The sequence below is a fragment of the Neopsephotus bourkii genome, unplaced genomic scaffold (genome assembly GCF_033783945.1).
Source record: "Neopsephotus bourkii isolate Nb327-2 ecotype Australia unplaced genomic scaffold, CSIRO-AGI_Nbou_v1 NB_230, whole genome shotgun sequence".
NCBI lineage: Eukaryota > Metazoa > Chordata > Aves > Psittaciformes > Psittacidae > Neopsephotus > Neopsephotus bourkii.
In genome coordinates this window covers 952,612-971,394 of record NW_026900740.1, presented here as the reverse complement: position 1 = coordinate 971,394, position 18,783 = coordinate 952,612, and the positions used below count along the sequence as shown (strand labels likewise).

Here is an 18,783-nt window from a genome sequence, read left to right as displayed (position 1 = left end):
TGCGTAGAACCTGTTCAGATGCTTTTTGAAGTGTCTCCAAACACCCTGTTCAGGCACTGCTGGTACTCTGCCTTCAGCTCACCACCTCTGATTATAACAAGAACCCAGCAGGGATGCATCTGAATCTGTAGAACCTGGAGAGTGAATGAAATGACAGCTTATTGCTTTTGGGTGGTAACAGGCGAATCTCAGAAACCCTTTTGTGAACCAAGTTATTAGTGTTACACATCTGTCATTGGCTGTCTAGTCCCAGATCTAGATTGCAAAGAAGCACCTCCTCCTAACGTGGGGATGGATTCCCAGGATTTTCACCTAAGAGCTCCTGCTGCTGCTTCCTCAGTGTCCAAGGGATGTGAATTTAAGTCTTTGCTAAACCTGTATTTAACTGCACAGCGCACAGGTTGAATTTTGCCATCAGATTTGACACCTGAAAGAGGTGGGGAAAGCCAGACATGTTTTAATTAACTGTGTTAATCACCCCAAATTCCCATTCCCAGTGAGTGCCATACACATGCATAGAATCTGTTGTGAAAACTTGGTGCACAACGGCATTAGAAACCCTCTTGCAGATTTTCATCTTTTCCCCTTTCTATTTTCTTTTCCCTTTTCAATCCTATAACATTTGTCCAACTACTTCCAAAAGGAGAAGCGGGTAAGCGCAGCTTTCTGTAACATTTGAGAATAAGGTGATGGAAGGAACTCAAATGTTGACAACCAGAAGGCATAGCAGTAATGTGTGTAATGGAGTGAATCACTGTAAACCTGCTTTTTTCCCCTGCTACTCTAGTTATTTTGGCTCGCTGGTTATTTTATCTTGCAAATAGCTATGCTAGTAGCAGATTCTGACTAGAAGATTAGAGATTTTGACTCCTCAAAGGACAAACATTTTGAGGAGATAGGAGTGTGTAAATGAAATCCCGCTTGAAGCTTGGATTTGTAGTCTGAATTATGCACTGGCATAAAGGGTGATGGGGTAACTGGGGGGACAATTTACTGGCTAGTGAAACTACAGTACCGAGGCATGGTGGGTTGATTGGCACAGTTCCTTCACTGAAGAGAGGGAGATTATATTCACTGTCAATCACTAATCCAACCTTCAGCTACAAAACCACAGCCTGAATAAAATGTTGTCTTTCTTTCCTGTTCTTGTCCCAGTTTACATTCTAGTGTTCTGAGGAATGACCCGGGATCCAGGAGATCCAGTAGCTCTACTATGTTGGATGGAGGAAATATTGGAAAGTTTGAATTTGAGATCACTGATTTCTTCCTCTTTGGTTCTCCCTTGGGTCTGGTTCTTGCACTGCGAAAAACTGTCATTCCAGCTCTTGACAGTAAGTCCTGATGTAAACTGCTGAGCTCACTTAGTGGATGGGGAAAGCATCTCCTGCTACAAATGCAGGATTTGATGAGACAAACTGGTAAAGACCAAACTTTATATGTGATATTTATTGCACCTTAAGGAAGCAGATCATGAAGTGCTCCAGCCAGTACTGATTGTACAGTTTAGTTGAAATGTACTTCCAAATATCACAAATACTGGGCAATTCTCGAGTCTATAAATACTGTAGTGAACTGTTTCAATTGACTAAACTGGAAGATGATAAATCCTGTCTTTTTTACAGGCAAATATTTGCTATATTCTAACAAATAAGCTACTGGTACTTGAAGGCTTTTTTTCTTCATCTTTTCAGTCTTTCAGCTCAGACCAGCTTGCCAGCAGGTCTATAACCTGTTCCACCCTGCAGACCCATCTGCTTCACGCCTTGAGCCTCTTTTGGAGAAGAAGTTCTACCTTTTGCCCCCCTTTAATATTCCCCGTTACCAGAGGTTCCCGCTGGGTGATGGCAATTCTGCTGTGCTGGGTAAGTCACTTTGGATGCTTACTAGCTGTCTAAAGGGTTATAACTACATTTTATATGAAATTATCAAAGCAATTGGGAATGACAAGAAAGAGAATTGGCCCTATAATGTTAGCCTTATTCCTGAGTTACCAGAAAAAAGTAGTTTTCTTCTGACAATATCAGTGCCCTGTGAGCCATATGCCCTTCATTTGTCACAGAAAGGCCATCAGCTGCTGAGAGTCATGATGTGGTGACCTCTCTGTGAAGTTTTACACCCAAGGTGGTGCTTGTGATTGGGACTGAATGAAACCTGATTAACTTGGTAAAGTTTAGGACCTTAATGGAGGGCCAGTGAAGCAGCAGAGTTAACAGTGAGATGAGATGATTTACTTGGTTGCAACCTGTGCTTTTTAATTGGACAGGCTACTGTAGATTAGTGGGCTGGTGTCAGTGCCTTGCCCATGCCACGTTGCCCATGAGACACTGTCTTGTAAGATACCTAGGATTCCTCTCCCATCAGTGGCCTCTTCACTTGCTCTGCCCCAATTGCAGCAGTAACAAAGTCTGGAGTGGCTGTGTGCATGCCCTTTTTGCATTCGAAACAGTTAACTGTGTCCTGACCATGCCCTGCCTCAGCTCCCATTACATCAGTGGATCTAATAAAGTAAATTCTATTCCCTGCCATCTTCACCTCACTCCTGTGCCTGGACTCTCATGGTCTGTTGCCATTTCAGTGCAGGCTCTCGTTGCAAGGAGCTCTCGGGGAAGCTCACCACTGTGCAGAACTAAATTTGACCTTTCTGCTTCACCTAAAGCTTTCCTTCCCTGCAGGGTCAGGCCTTTGAGGCAGGAAGAATAACTGCACTGTAATTTTTCCCTTGCTAGAGGTTGTTAGTCAATGGCTAGTTAATGTCAACATTATAACTGAGAGTCCCTACTATAAAACTAGACTTAAAACACACAAGAAATCATGTTGGCAAACCAGAGTATCAAAGCCACCAGCTAGAAAGATGGGGATATGGTGGTTGTTTTTTTTCCCCAAAGCCCTGGTAGCTTTCCATTTGTTCAGTATTTGAATCATGCAGGACTAAATGAAGAGGAATATATATATATCTAGAGCGGAATAATTCTGGTGATGCTCTGCACCATTTTAGAATTGAAAATCCAGAGCAGTGCTCTCCTATGTATCAGCGTCTTGAAAGCTTGTCTTGTGATTGTGAATCTGGAGGTCTGATCTGTTAAATGGGCATAAACTAAACCCCATGCTCAAGAAAGTGAATAAAATACTTTCTGCAGGCCCCACTCACTAGTCAAATTTAGCAAAGATCTTGCTGCAACACCACTTAAAAATGGAACCACCCACAAGTGCGTTTGTACAACAGCTCAGGGAATCTATAGCAACTCAAAAAGCAGTTTGCTTTTTGGGTGTATTCTAGGTATCAGCAGCAAGTGGCTCCTTAAAAATAAAGAAATATAAAAAATAATCCTAAACATCTTACCTTCTTCCTTTTAAATACATTTCAAAGCCCCTGTTCTCACTGAAACCAGAGGTAGAAGCCTCATTGACACCGTGTTCTGGTTATCAGTCTACGCAGCAGCAGGGATCTTACTGGTTTGCTGTGCTTCCCCAGACCTTTGAGTTGCCTATGTGTAGAGAGATGCTTGCTACGTAGCGGAGTTAAACAGCAATTAGCTCAACTATGAGAAGAGTAGAGTGATTTCAAAACTCTCTCCAGATTTGAGCCTTGTTACTTTAATAGGAGATGCTGCTCTGCTTCATGAATAAAACTGGCAAAAAAGCAACTCTAAACTCTCTTCCTGTGTAAGACAAAACCTCTCATTTGCTTATTCCAAAGTAACAGGCTCTTCCTTTCCATTAGAGTCAAAATTTCACTGTTGATTTCCACATTACCCACAAGGACTGTTCTAACCACGATTTGCAAAGCCTCTACTGCAGGGCGCTCCAGGAAAGTTAATTGCTGCTATAATTAAGCTAAGTGATTTGATGATCATGTAAAATTCAGGTGCTCAGTTATAATTAGTTATGTACAAAGCCTCCTGTAACACTGTCTGTGCATATTTCCTCGTGCAGATAGCTGGCTTTTTACAGTCCACGATTCAGAAAGCCTCTTAGACATTGTATATTTAGTTCATTTTCCCATCTGTACTAAATGTTGGGTCTCTGTTTCATTACAACCAACTTGCAGAGTAAAATGAAATTCACATCCCTGCTTACTCCTGTGCTTTGCACTGTGTAGGATGTGAGTCTGAGTCAAGTAAATCTCCCCTTACAGCATACTTTTTTTCCCCTCGTAGTAAAAAGATCTCTCTGGATCTGCTGGGTGTTTATGGATTGGACTCATTGGAGAAGCTGGTTAAGAGGACTCCCTTTTCTTTTGTTGTTGAAATGCCATCGTTGTGCTCTCCTCTGCTACCAGTTAATCTCTCTGATGTGGGTCTATTTGGAAAGTCACCCATGTCTTTTTTCTTTCATGCTATTTGAAGGTTGTCTTTTCATTGAAGGCTCATAGTTGAAGTGCTCAGTTGCAACTGTTTGTATGTTAACACGTTGTGGCCACATGTCTGTTGTTCTTTGTCCTTCTGGTTTTGTTTTGTTTTGTTTTTTTTCCCCATCTACTTCTAGTTGAGACAATCCAGAACAATCCCATCCTCCTCATGGAAAGCAGCCCTCTGGGTGCTCTCCAGCACCAGGACAGCTTCATGGAAACAAGTATCCCCGTTCCCGTACTGAATTGGCAAGATGTTTCCAATAAAAGTGCTGGTTTTGCTGAGTGTGTGTAATCTACACTTTTGTATTGTCTGTGGTGTTGGGTACTTGGGGTGTTATTTGGAGATCATACTGTTTGCCTCCTGGAGTTGAAATCTTCATGCTGTGTCTCAGGCTGTGCCACATGAAATAACCACTTGGGATGATGCTTGGGTCTGGGAGTAAAGAACAAGTTGGGGTTAAAACCTCTGCCCCATTCTAGAAGTGGGAGCTTCTGCCATTTAATTGCTTTTTTCCCTCTGTGGTGGCTGTGCTGCTGGAAAGAGGCTTTGGCACAGAGAGTCCTTGGGTATCCCTGCTCGTGTGGTACATACGTCAGGATCCCCTGGGAAAGGGTAGACTCCCCAGCAGCCAGCCACACTGCTCCATGGCCAGAAGCCTAATTAACATCTCTATCATACCTGATTTTGTCCATTTGAGTGTTTTATGTTTGGAAATCCATGTGGCTTTGCTGAATACAGCGACTGAGGCTTTCAGACCCCAGGGTGGTTCAACGTGTTGGCTCTTTAAAATTCATTTCTTGACTTCAAAGCAAAGTTTGGTGCATTTGTTTTGCCTTATTTTCCACCCTAACTGCTGCATGGCCTCATTTATCCTGGTTGTGGCTGGTGCTACATCTGTGATTTCAATGAGATTTGACTTCATTTTAGTTTCTTCTTCCCCATGTGTCTTCCTTGCCCGTTCTCACCCCTTTTCCAGTGTCTTGCATTGAGAGCTTGGCTCTGCTGCCTTGTTGTCTTTAACAAGCTGACTGCTCACGAGCAGTCTGGTACATTATGTGGTCATACAGGATGGCAACATCGCTGGCTATTCTGGATAGTCTCTCCCTTTGTCTTTTGAAGATGGAGATGATCTTTAGGTATGCAGTTGCCATGTTGCCTGTGCTGTGATGTTCTGTAACAACGCAGAGGGAAAGGATCTGGTACTATTAATTGATCACTTTGGAGGTCACTAACGAAACGCCATGTAAGTGTCATCTGACACTTTCCTGCTGTCAGGATGGAGGTTTTAGAAGCTTCTCTGCTTTTTACCTTGTGTGTCAAGAGCCACAGTGTGGCCAAGCAGTGCTTGGCTGACTGTAGCTGGTGCTGAATCCCAGCTGTGGGAAACTTCCAGTGCCCAGTGCTGACCAGTGACTCCAGTGCAAGCAGGGTTTGGCCTGTGCTGAGCAGCTGGCTGCCTTTCCTGGTTTGTTATTTTCTCATTTTTATTGAACTTGACACATTTTTGATGCTTTCAGTATTTCCTGCTTTGGTGCCACAGCTCAGCCAGCAAATAGCACATACTGAAATCTGCCATTCAGATACCCCAAGGACTTAAGGCAGTGCCAGCAGTACATTAAGAGGATGGCCTGGTGTTGTTCACTTAGTGGGAAACAGTTAGTAAGAGTCTGGACAAATGAGTCCCTAAATGAAAAGGCACAGCACTGAAATGAGTATTAAAGATCCATAGGTAGGCAAAAAAGAAGTGATTTTTCTTCTTATGTCACCTCTTCTGCAGGTGCAGTTCAATCTCAGCTCACTGCGCTGGCCTGACCTGTGTGTGCTGCTGAGCAGTGGCAGGTCCTGTGCTGGGAGAGAAGGTGCTCAGGGCTCTGCTCAAGCCAGGTCTCTTCCTGAAGCTTCCTTGTTCTGATAAAGTCTGCCTGCAGACCCAGTCCAAAGTACACTTCAGCCAGTGCAGTAAACCAGGGGCACCTCTGTCCTTATCTAGTGCCATAAAGGAGCAGCCAGTCTTGATGAAAGTCTTGTTACTGCTTGGCCTGGTCCAGCCATCTGACTTCACCCTGGGCTCAAAGTGCTGCCTGAAAAGCATCCCTGTGATTGTCAGGACGTGAGCTGGGGCTGGGGATGCCGCCTCTGCTGTGCACAAGATTTCAGACTTGTTCCCTTTAGGTTGCAGGTGCTGGGGTCAGTTTGTGCCAGTGTGGCAGCAGCATCCCACCCTGGTCATTGCACTCTGCAGGAAAGCCCCCTTGGCTTCAAAATGGCAAGAGCAATGCTGCACAAGGGATTTGGTGCAAAGAGTACACAGAGCTTAGGAAATACATTGTATGGGTTCTGTTCTTCTGCAAGTCAGGTCCTGGGGTTTTATCTGGGAGTCACTGCAGCTTTGGGGTGGAGGGCAGCAATGCATAAACCAGATTTTCTGTCCACGCTTCCTGCCCTGCCTTTTCCTGGCCCTCATGTTTTCTTAGAAACTGGCCTTTTTCAGGAATAGAGAGTGTGTAGCTTGGGAAAAGGGAGAAACACAAGAATAACCCCAGTGCTCTGGAGCCCGGGAGCGCTGCTGTGGGGGTACATTCATCCCCTTGCAGAGCAGACTCCTGCCACCAACATGGGCAATACTAAACTGAACAGTTCAGTAATGCTGAAACAGTTTAGGCTTTAATAGGAGTGAATATTACTCCTCTGGTGGCATTAGGCATGATAGTGTTGGAAGGGCTGTTGTGGCTGGGTGGTTTTGTTTCAAACTCATTGTACTCAGAAATCCCCACTCGGGCCCAGGAAAGCAAGACTGGCTAAAAAGAGCAAGCCCAAAATGCCCGGTTTGTCCTTAGTTCACTTTCCACCTTCTGGGATCTCAAAACAGGAGGTAGAATTCAGGCAGAGCTAAGTGAAGACAAGACATGCTAAAGGAGCTGAACCCATGATCATCCCAGGCAGCAGCACATTTGGCCCAGCCTTTTCTCCTGGGTAGCATTGCTGTAACTCTTTAGTGTGTCTTCAGCTGCTTCCTCATTCGAGCCACAGATGTTTTGTTTTTAGGGGAGACGAAGATGTTCAGGCTTTGCTGGTATGTGTTAGTTAAACCTGAACCTGGAATTCTCCCTAGCACAGGTAAAGCCAAACCTCTCCTTGCATCTGACCAAGTTCAGGAAAGCTGATGGTCATTATCTGCATTACAGCTGTGTTGGGGTACCCATTTGATGTGACATAAGTGCAGAAGGATCTCACCATCTATACAGGCAAGGTAAAGGAAAGGAAGGGATAACTAAGGAAGAGATGAAGGGGTGGTCCCAGGTCATATAGCAATGGGAATGAGACCTTTTACCCTTGAGATCTTCAGGGGGTTGAATGCAGCTCCTGGCTTGGCTCATGTTCTCAGAGTGCACCCTCTGCTTGAATTGTCTCCTCTTGCTTGTGCTTGCAGCAGTAAGAAAGCTGTTCTGGCCTGGTGGGGCTGGCTGGGTTGTGGATGCTGGTAGGAGCCTTGACAGCCAGCAGCTCAAGGCAAGGTGAAAAGAGGAAGAAAGTGCTGAGAAAGTGATCCTGGTAATAGCCTTTCAGGCACAGCGTGTGTGGAGCTCATGGTCAAGTCGGGCTCCTGCTAAGGCTCAGATCTTGCAGTCCATGAAGCTTTTACACAGAGCAGCTTGTGGCCTGATTTTCCCTGCAGAGAACAGAACTCTTTTCCCGACACTTTAGCCTCACATTTTCTGCTTCCTACGTCCCCTTTCCCTCTGCTGCAGCAGTACTTACATGGGCACACGCTGCTGCTGCAAACCAAGAGGTCAGAGGCAGCAAATCAGTAGCCCCAAGCAAAAAAGATGGATGCTAAAAATAAACCAGTTGCCGAAACAACGCCCTGTGTCAGCCGCATACTTGGGATTAAATCCAGGGATATCTGAACTGGCTGAAACAGGTGGAAGATGTTGGTGTGTGGAAGTAATGTACCTGCATTCCATGTGGCATCTACTGCCTGGCTCATCCCTGGGAATAAAGTTCAGATGCTGCTCCTCAGGTACAGCAGAGATGGGCAACATTAAAAAGATAGTTAGCTTTGCTTTCGCATGTTAGTGTCATGCTGGTGCTGCCTGCTGTCGAGTACTTGGCATTGGCATTACAAACCCTCAGCTGTGCAGGATCTTGGGATATCCCACAGACACTCAATTCAGCCTTGCAGCATCTACAGGAGTGAATGAATGCCCTTCCCACTGTTATAGAGAGGCAACTGAAATGCAGAGATTTGACGTGACTTTCAGCAACTCTCAGTTTGCTAATCCTGAACATTTGAGGTCCATTTCCCTCCAGTACGCATACAAAGCCTATGTGAGTGTGACTTCAAATCCTCCCTTTGTTGTATTTACGTACTAAAGGGATAGGCCACACTTGGTAAAACTCAGGTTGGGATCTATATATCCAGACTTGCACGCTGTACAAAAGAAGCTCTGTTTTCACAGAGGCCAAGCATTCCCCATTCCACCAACACTGACTGGAGATGTAAGTGCTCAGCACCAGGCTCCTTTCTTTCAATAGCCCTTACTTTAGTTTAATGAGCATTGGCTGTATCCATTAGCAATAAGATACGAGTTCAAGTGTAGTCCCTGCCAGGCATGGAAATGTTTTCTTAGTTTTATTTTTCCTTTTTAGCATTAATGCTTCTATCTTGGAGATGTTCCTTTAAGTTTAAACACTTCAAGAATACAAATATCCCTTCTCTAAGGCTGTTTCTTGTTGTTCTCCTTACCTCGGTTATTTTGTCTCAGTGTGAATATATGAAGTTGTGTATATTCACATCTGTATGTATGACACACGCTTGTTATTGCTGCTTGAGTGCGTCTGCCTGGATTTTTCTTTGGGGTTTTGGGTTTGCTTTCTGAGCTCCTTGTTTTGCTTCTCTCAATCCAAGACTGCTCCTTCAGCCCCGTCTCTTTGCCTGCTGTGGTGTTTGCTTTCTTTCCAAACCAGAGCTCTGATGAAATGTTTCTTTTTGTGGGGTTTTTTTTTCATTCCAATCAGTTCTGAAAGGGTTTTTTTGCACCTTACCAGCCTTGTTTGCCTTCTTCCTCCCCTCGAGTTCATCTTGCCCAGCCTCTGTCTGTTGGTCTAATATTTTGATTTCCCTGTTTCAACTTTGTAGCAGATGTTGTTCAGTCTCATGGTGCCGTCTTCATGGAAAACACGTCCCTGTCCACCCCCATTTCAGCCCCTCAGTTCAGGGGCTTCCGGAGAGCCAGTGAGATCAGCATTGCCAGCCAGGTCTCAGGAATGGCAGACAGTTACACTGCTTCCAACATAGCCAACAGTAAGTGTTTCACCTCCTCCGAGACTCCCGCATCGCTCCCGCAGCACCACGCACCGGGCCAGAGCCACACAGCTTCTGTCTGTCTGTCTGTCTGTCCGGGTTATGCTTTCCATCATTAACAAAGAGTTGGAATTATTCCACCTTCGCCTGGATTTGCCATAGTCAGTGCCACGTGTTATCATATCTCCTGGAGGGACAGATGATGTATTCGATTATAATACAGGGGCCACCGCTGTGTTATGCATGTTGGACTGTGCTGGTGATGTTGTTCAAAGAGATGTAATGATTGATAACTCTGAGCACCATTTGGCTGCTGTGCGTGATGAGGGTTAATCCAAAGGGATGTTTCCGTGCTGCCATTGGTAAGTCGTGCAGAACTGGTAGGGATCAGCACCGCCAGATTGGTAATGCAGGGGCTGGCATGTGGCTTGGTGTAGATCATTAAATGTGGCTCATAGAAATGGGGATGAGTAAGAAAGGCAAGAACAGGTTTAGATTATTTCTCTGCGTTAGAGATTCAGCTCTTTGGTAGCCAGCAGCAAGGCTCAGAGTCAGCCAGTCATGACCCATATCCCAGAGCCAAATGAGGAATAAAAGGAGGGGGGTTTATTGTTACTTTTCCCAAGACCTATATAACTTCCCAGCTGATACAGCGGAGAACAACAGCCTTTGTTAACAGCTGAGCCCCTTCTTCGTTCCAGCTGAGGTGTAAGATGAACAGTCTGTGTCTTCAGGGACCTCTGATAACTGCTGAAAACCAAACAAATTAAATAAACCCCAAACTTCAGCCCAAACTCTTGTTCCAGGATGCGGCAGAAAGTCAGAGATACTCCATTGCTGGCACATCAGACTACAGAGCTAGGAATGACTTAACTTCACAATTGCTGAGGTTAATAACACTCCCTGAGACAAGTGTTAGTTCCTGTGGGTGCTGGTCAGAGGCTGCTGTAACTTCTTGCCCTGTTTGAGGCAACACTTGGCAGCAGGAATAAACTCCCTGTGCTCTGACACATGAGGTTTTTCTCTCCCAAAGCTCATCCAAGAGCTGATGCTGCGCTCCCTGTGTGTGTCCTGGTAAGACATCTTACCAAGTGCTTGCTGAATACTAATCTGCTTGGGGAAGAAGGCTCCTGGGGGAGAAGGTGTTTGTTTTGTGCTGTTCCACACCTACAGAGTGGGCAGGATGAGAAATGGGGGGGGGGGGGGAGGGGGGGGTGGTTGTTCCTTATGAAGTGTTTACACCAGGGCAATACCTACAGGCCTGCGTGATGCAATGGAGGGATCCTTCCTCTGGCAGGTGATGGCAGGATCAGGCCCACATGATGCTCGTTGTCTCCCTGCTTTCCCCATGCTCTCACCAATTATTTAGCTCCTGGTTGTGTAATCTATTCCTTCATGCATTTCACAGCCGTCAAAACCTGTTTCTGAGATCAGAGAGGAAGAGTCCAGCCTTGACCCCCTGTGCAGCGTGCCCCGAGGCTGTCACAGCCCTTTCCTTCACCTCCTGAGTGCTGACATGTCCTCTGAGCCCGGGCTCTGCCTTTGCAGCTCTTGCACTCGACCTTACTAGCGCGGTGGTAATGTGAAGCCATGGCATTGCGAGTTGGATGTGGTCCCTGTTATCCCACAGGGAGAGCCAGAGGAAGTCCAGAGGGACACCACAGAACCATGGCTCGCTCTCAATGCACTTCCCTTCCACTATGAACCTCTGCAGGATGAAAGAGGTGTTGCCTGCATCATGTGTGTGCTGTAATAATAAGTGTGATTTCTACTTCTTTTCATTTTATTCTTTTTAGAAACCAAACACCACCTTAATCACTGCAGAGGGTTTAGCCTTCTGTCCCAACTTGCCCTCCCTCACAAATCCCCTACTCAAACCTCATCCAAGAAACATAGGCAGCGTAAACACGAAATCCCTTCGAAGGGAAGAAAGCTCAAAGGGCCATGGAGTCAGGCTGCAGACTGCATTCTTCGGATACCCGACCTGGACATCAAGACAGGTATTCTGGAGGCAGCCGCTCTGGTCGACCTCCTCTCTCATTCAGTAGTCACACAAGCCCTCACCAAATCTGTGCGCTTTCACCGAGGCACTTGTCATTTCTGAGTGCAGTTTTCTGATTAACAAGTGTTTCTGTCACTTTGCTCTGAAGATCCATCATAACACAGCTAACAGCTTGGCAAGAGCAGGACTTCTTCTGGGCAGAGCTGTGTGGACAACGCTTCTGCCTCCACCGCTATCTTTTGAGCATGGAAGAGTAAATCCTCTTTGCTTCCTATGAAGAATCTGAAATTACCTAAGCTGGGGACTTGCATGAGAAACGAAAGGGTGGAACATGACCAGGAGCTGCCACTTTAGAAGACAGAGAGTCATAAATGGCTCTGGTGCCTGTGTGCTCTGGAAAAGCCATGTTGATCCATCAGTGCCTTCCTACTCCTTCCCATGGCTCTTGGGAAACACAAGAGCTGTTAGGGCCTGGGCTAACAGCTGGGGATGTTCTAATGCCATAACCCTCTGCATGTTTCTATGGTGGGAGCTTTGTACAGGTCTCTGGAAAGAGCTGGTGGGACCATTTTTTCAGTTCAGCATCTGTGCTCATTACCAGCTCATTGCTGAGGGTTTGTTGGATCATACCTTATACCTGGCAGCTTTCCTGGAAGTCCATAAAAAGGAACACTGTCACAGTGAAAAAAGAAGCTTGAGAAAGCCCCATCTTGCAACCTGCATGCAAACACAGCTCCTTCTTTACTCTCTTGCTCTGATCCATCTTCTCTTTCCATGGCTGCTTCTCCAAGCCAGAGCGTGTCGGGTTGAGGACTCCTCACTGCTGGGAAAGCAGCCCTATCTTTGGGATGTGAGGCTTTGGACTGAGCCATGCTCATTGCTAGGAGGTCAGACAGGATGTGTGCATGGGCAGTTGAAGTGTGGTGGTGTCCCATGGATGGACAGGGGCTGTTGGACACTTTTGTGTGAGTCACTGACTCCCAGAGGGAGGAACTCTTCTGTCTTGTCTATAACCTTCCCCCTCCAAGATCCCAGTGAATAAAGTCCCAGCTCTCCCAGATCCTTTTCTTGTTGGCCACTGCAGAGCCTGGGCTGGATGTCTCAGCTGCCTGCAGCGTGGTAACCCAGGATGGTAACAAGGACTTGCTGGGGACTGCCAATCCTAGCAGCATGGGCAACATATCCTGCCTTTTGGTGCCTTTTAGCATCTCACATGGGCTCCCACTGTTCAGATCCTCTTTAGTGTGACCAAATCTGGATGCTATTCGTTGGTGAAAGCTAAAGGAGTTGGAAAGCGGGGCTGGAGATAGCCTGGGCATGTCTTGTGGTGGGCAGAGCACACACATCCTTCCTCCCGCAGCTCCAGGGAGATGTGCTTCTGCCTTATATTTTGCCATGTGGATTCCCATTGCACATGAGCCTTTGACCCCTTCTCCATGGTCTGGACTAACAGCTGATTAATACCTGCCCTCCAGTGCCTTCCTGTTTGTTTAAATAAAGGAGAGCTCAAGTGCTGGTGCCCCTCTATGGTCCTCCCTTGGTCTGAGCAAACACTGAGCCCTGGGTTGGTTGTTCCCTCTTAGCAGTGCAACCAGCCAGGGAGCAGCCTCTCGGCGTACCTGGAGTGAGGAGCCAGAGCCTTGCAATCCCATTTGTGATGGAGACCACACACGCATGTGAACCCCCTTTGTCTGAACAAGGCTTTTTCGCTTCTAGTTGCTGCCAAGTGGTGGGGGACCAAGAGGATTGACTACGCTCTCTACTGTCCTGATGCTCTGACGGCTTTCCCGACGGTCGCTTTGCCGCATCTCTTCCATGCGAGCTACTGGGAGTCCACAGACGTTGTCTCCTTCCTGCTGAGACAGGTACAGTTGTCCTCCCTCCCTGATCTCCATTGGGCTGAACAGTATTTTAGGCTGGTTTTCCCACTGCACCTTCCATAAATCTCGTTGATGCTTACAGAAATGAACAAAACCCGTTTACAACTGCAGATCCATTTTTTCCCCTTCTTTTTGTGCCTCACCTGTGTTGTTAATGGAGCTGCATGTGTGCAAACCTCATGGACATGTGCTGTTATACCTGGTTAGTTTGGGCCTGGGTTTTATCTTCAGAGCAGGTTTCAGATGGGCTCAGCAGGGAGCCATGGAGTGAGCCCAGGGCTGTTTCCTATCACATCACAGTGGCATCACTTGTTTCTTGAAGTGAGCTGTTCTCTGTGTGTGCACATTTGGATCTCATGTCTGAAACTTAAAGGAAACTTCTCAAGGTAGAAAGAAAATCAGCACCAAATACAATAAAACCAAAAGAGAAGTTGTGCAGGCATCTGACATGAGTTGATCAGCAGAGTTTGGGTCTCCATTTTTGCCTTATAACTTATTGTGGTCTCTAGGAACTCAGATCATCGTCACTGCATTGGGATTTAGTCCTTATTCCTGAGGCTACAGGTAAATGGGGATTGCTGGTGTCTGGAGTCTGATGCCTTGGATTGGTACAATGTCTGTTTGGCCTGAGATTTGAATTTACTGTTTAAAGTGAGGTTTTCCTAAAAGGAATATTTTTCCTTCAGTTCCTTGGGAATGAGGAGTTATTTTCCTTACAAAGTATGAACCCCTCCAGGGAAGGGTACTTTGAGTATGGAAATGGAAAAGACAAAACTAAAAGCAACCCTGTGGATTGTGCTGCCCACTCTGGCACTTGGCTTTGCTTTGTGTTAGCTCAGCTGTTGAGCCGTCCCTGCTCCTTTCCAGCCTCCTCGGCTGCAGCTCTCAATTATTTATGATTCTGTTGGCAAACTTGCTTTCAGTGCTGCCTTCCAGATAGTGTGAGAACCATAAACAAGAGAGATGTCAGTGCTAGTGGCAGCCGAGCAGTGGTGATAATCCAGGGAGACCCGTCTGTGTGCTTGCACAGACCTTGATGTGAAACCCCAAACCCCCATCAAACTCAGCCTAAATTGTGCATGAGTGGGAAGAGTCACAACAGTCTCATACAAAGAGTGCTCCACTCAAGAAATAGCCAATTACTTAGGATTCAGCCCAAACCTGGGTCTGTAGCTTCATATCTTGGGGCTTGAGGTACCTCTCCATCCATTCAAAGCTTGCTGGTGGCTCTCTGAGTAATCTGGCCCACTCCCATTCTCCAGTGCCTGACTCTGCTAACTTATCTCTGCCTTGAGACCAGGGTCTTTCTCATCCCCTGTCTTCTTGCTGTCCTTCCAGAGCACCACAGTACTTCTTCCCCTACTAAGGACTTGTTTCTAATTGCCTTTGAAAGTCATCTCTGGGCAAGAGCAGTCCAAAATGTGTTTAAATAGAAATAAGAAATGAACTGAAAGAACAGCGTCTGTCAGCATGAGGCCAGGCAGAGCAGCTGGTGCTTGGTCTGTTACAAGAATGGCAGAAGACTCGTGTTCAAAGGAGACCAGTCCCTTGCAGACCAAGGGGAAGGGACTAAAGAAAGCCTGGAGGAAGGGCAGATATCTAAGTGCAGAACTCATCCTGCTGTGTTTGAGTCAGTTTTGTACCTCCTGACAATCTAAACAACCTGCATCCCAGCCAGGGTTAAGTCAGTGCTGGCCGCAGGCTTTGCTAGTTCAGAAGAAACCCCTTGTCCTTGCAATGAAGGGAGCAGCCTGTAAACCCTGCATGCTGACAAGGCAAACACCCAGCAGACAAACCCAGGCACTGCTCCCATCAGTGCTGGCCTGGGGCATGCAGGACAGTGCAGGCAGGAGGGGGTCACTGCATGAGTGGCTGATGTCTCGATGGAACCCATCCTCCTGCAGGTGATGAGGCACGAGAACTCGAGTGTACTGGAGCTGGATGGGAAGGAGGTGTCCGTCTTCACCCCCTCCAAGCCCCGTGAGAAGTGGCTGCGCAAGAGGACGCACGTGAAGCTCCGGGTAAGGGTGGCTTTGGGGTTGCCTCCATGGCAGGAGGGAGAGCTGTGGGGTAGAGGGGGTTTGGTCTGAGGTGCAGGAAAGCACTGAGGGTGGTGAGCGTGGGCACGACTGTGACTGTCCACAGCAGGGACAGGATCATGTTGTACTGCTGGTATAGATTAGTGATTATATCCTACCTGTAGTTGTGAAGGAGTGACCCAAAAGGTCTTTACCAGCAAGATCTCCTCGTGGCTTGAGTCTGTAAAACACAGAAAGCATTGTCTGGGGACAGAGGAAGAGATGGAATGTCTTTCCACAAGACCACTGATGCAAGCTCTTTACTCAGTAAATGCCCTTTGCTCCCAGTAAAAGTCTCTGATTCCTGCAAAAGGACAATTCTCTGCTCGAGCTGAAACAATGTCAGCAGATTTCCCTGGCAGATGTTTGTATTGCCTCTTAAACCCAAAGCATAAGAGCTAATAGTATGAGAATTGCAGCTGCCATTGAAACTGACTCTTCAGCCACGTACTCTCAAATCCACCCCATCAGTGCAGGGCAAGGAGCATCCCCTCTGCCACAGGTCAAATTCCTCTCTGAAGCTGAGAGCTGTGAGTGTGATAGAGGGAGAAAGGCGCTCTAATCTGTCTGGTTGTATTTGGTGTTTCCCTGTGAGGCTGTTCATCACTGCAGACCTTTCTCTTTGTTGGTTTGTGTTCCTCTTTCCCTCTTGTGCAGAACGTCACAGCCAACCACAGGATAAATGACACCATTGCCAATGAAGATGGGCCCCAGACCTTAACTGGAAGGTTTATGTATGGTCCATTAGATATGGTCACACTCACAGGAGAAAAGGTACTGTGTCTGGTTTGGGATTGTGCACCATGTGGGGGACAGGGACAGAAGTAGTGTTGGTTGGTGCTCCCTTGGTCCTGATGGGGTTTGTTACCTTTGCATCTTGGCCATGTTCCCCTGCTCAGACTTGTGTGGTGCCCCCTACCAGGAACAGTGTTCCATCATGGAGGTCTTCACCACCGAGGCTGGGTTTCATTCCAGCCTGATGGAATGAACCCAAAACTGATGGTTTGGTGCTTCTCAGCTCAGATCTGTGAAGTGCAGAGAGTGGAAACAGGATCCAGCCCTGCTGCTGACCAGAGGGGCTTGGGTGAAGGTGCCCATGCTTGTCCTGCTCTACTTGTCTGTGCCTCTGATGCTGTTGCTGACCCAGCCTTGCTGCCTTCCCAGGTGGACATTCACATCATGACCCAGCCACCGTCAGGAGAGTGGGTTTACTTTGACACTGAGATCAGCAACAGCAGTGGCAGGATTTCCTATGTCATCCCTGAGAACCGGCGCCTGGGCATCGGCGTCTACCCTGTCAAGATGGTGGTCAGGTACCTTGGGGTGCTGGGGCTTAGTTAGCAAGAGGAACAAACCAGGAATTTGATGACTGTAGAATATGGTCCCCCCTTATAGGGCAGCTCTGCTTGTTGGGTGGCTGCAAAGCCTGGTTTGCCAGCCATAGGGATGAAGCCATTTGTGTTTTACAGCTGTAAGAGGAAGATCCATGTTTTATTCCAAGTCCTGCATCATCAACAGCATGGTGACTGAGCTCCCATTGCAGGAGCAGGCCTTCTGCACCACTCACCTATGGGCTCATGGTCTTCTGCAAAACTGCACAGCTGGCTGTATTTTAAAGACCATAAAGTTGCCCTTGAAGGACAGAACTTTGTACTGGTGATAGTTCACAGCCCAGGGGCTCCAGCTCAGCCCCAGTTGCTGGTGTTGAGCTCTAGAAGAGGGAGGAAGAGATCATCTTTGCAGTGGTGAAGCCAGCAATGGTTTTCTGCAGGTGTTTTTGAGTCACTGACACCATGGCTCCAGAGTACTATTTCCATCCCCACTGTAACACAGAGGCCTCATGCAGTGCCCATCATTGGTGGTGGCATCCCTGTTACATCCCTTGGGCCAGATTTGATTGCTGCTTTGGGCTCGCGGTGCACTGCAGGAGATCTTGACGCCTATAAGTGCCTCTATCCCTCTCAGGGGTGACCACACGTATGCAGACAGCTACATCACAGTCCTGCCAAAGGGGACAGAGTTTGTGGTGTTCAGCATCGACGGCTCCTTTGCAGCCAGTGTATCCATCATGGGCAGCGACCCCAAAGTCCGCGCCGGAGCCGTCGACGTTGTAAGGTCAGCAGCAGGGCTGTGGGACAGTCAGTGTGGTTTACACTGGCTTTGCTCTAGGTTTGCAAGCCATTGACTTGTGCCTTTCCTTCTAGGCACTGGCAAGACCTCGGCTACCTCATTATCTATGTCACGGGCCGCCCCGACATGCAGAAGCAGAGGGTGGTAGCGTGGTTAGCACAGCACAACTTCCCCCATGGCATCGTCTCCTTCTGCGATGGGCTCGTCCACGACCCGCTGCGGCACAAGGCCAACTTCCTGAAATCCCTCATCACAGACGTAAGCCACAGATGGGCTCTGCTGAAACGTGATCACAGCACAGGGTTTAGATTGCTCCTCGTCCAATTGCCCCTGTCAGCACCAGTCTCTTGGCAGCGATGTGACCTGCAGTAGAAGATTAATCTGTTCATTTTATTTCCAGCCTTTTATGGCTCTACAGAAGCATCTACGCTGTCAAATTGTGTCATCTCTGCTCAGCACTGCTCCATTTCATGCTCCACCGGTCCTTCCAACACCAAATGTCTGATGAAACAGAGGCTGCAGGGCCTCCCTTGCCCATATGTGCACTTTTTTCACCTGTGTGGTGGCTCTCTGGCTGCCCGTGGTGTACCCAGCAGCTCTGAGAGCACACGGAGCTGCTGCAGACATGGCCTCGCACCACGCAGCCATGGTGGGAGGCTCCACAGAGCATCTTCCCAAGCGTTTGACCCCTGGGAGTTCTTAACCTCATTCAGCCTAGAGCCTCAGAAAAGCTACAGATATAACAAGGGGTTTTTCTGCCTGGCAAGTGAAGGAAGTGCCAGTGTCCGGAGCACTTGTGCCTGGCCTGGAATAGCAGGGAAGCCCCTCGTTAACTCTCTTGGGCCCTTGTTTCAGCCTGAGACACAGTGGTAGAAGAAGCTGGCCCTTACTTGCTGCCTGCTCTCCCTTATCCTCCAGAAGAACAAGTTTGTGACCAGGGTCAGAGATTTCCTTTCCATCTCCTTGGCCTGCCTGTGGCTTTGGGGGCAAAGCCAGCTGGTCCATGGTGGCACCAGTGTCCACTTTCCCCTCCAGC

General features: G+C 47.6%; 1 protein-coding gene across 12 annotated transcripts in view; it reads left to right on the top strand.

The window, feature by feature from the left end:
• Positions 1-18,783, top strand: part of PITPNM2 (phosphatidylinositol transfer protein membrane associated 2) — a 132,314-nt gene that overhangs the window by 109,864 nt on the left and 3,667 nt on the right. For 4 of the 12 annotated variants that reach the window (XM_061344614.1, XM_061344615.1, XM_061344617.1 and 1 more), the window contains exons 15-25: positions 1,156-1,331; positions 1,692-1,862; positions 4,486-4,635; positions 9,493-9,657; positions 11,454-11,657; positions 13,376-13,524; positions 15,444-15,560; positions 16,275-16,391; positions 16,782-16,930; positions 17,583-17,732; positions 17,822-18,005. In XM_061344614.1, coding sequence (XP_061200598.1) covers positions 1,156-1,331; positions 1,692-1,862; positions 4,486-4,635; positions 9,493-9,657; positions 11,454-11,657; positions 13,376-13,524; positions 15,444-15,560; positions 16,275-16,391; positions 16,782-16,930; positions 17,583-17,732; positions 17,822-18,005 — 1,732 coding nt within the window. The other 8 variants (XM_061344618.1, XM_061344621.1, XM_061344619.1 and 5 more) reach the window with 8 other exon arrangements.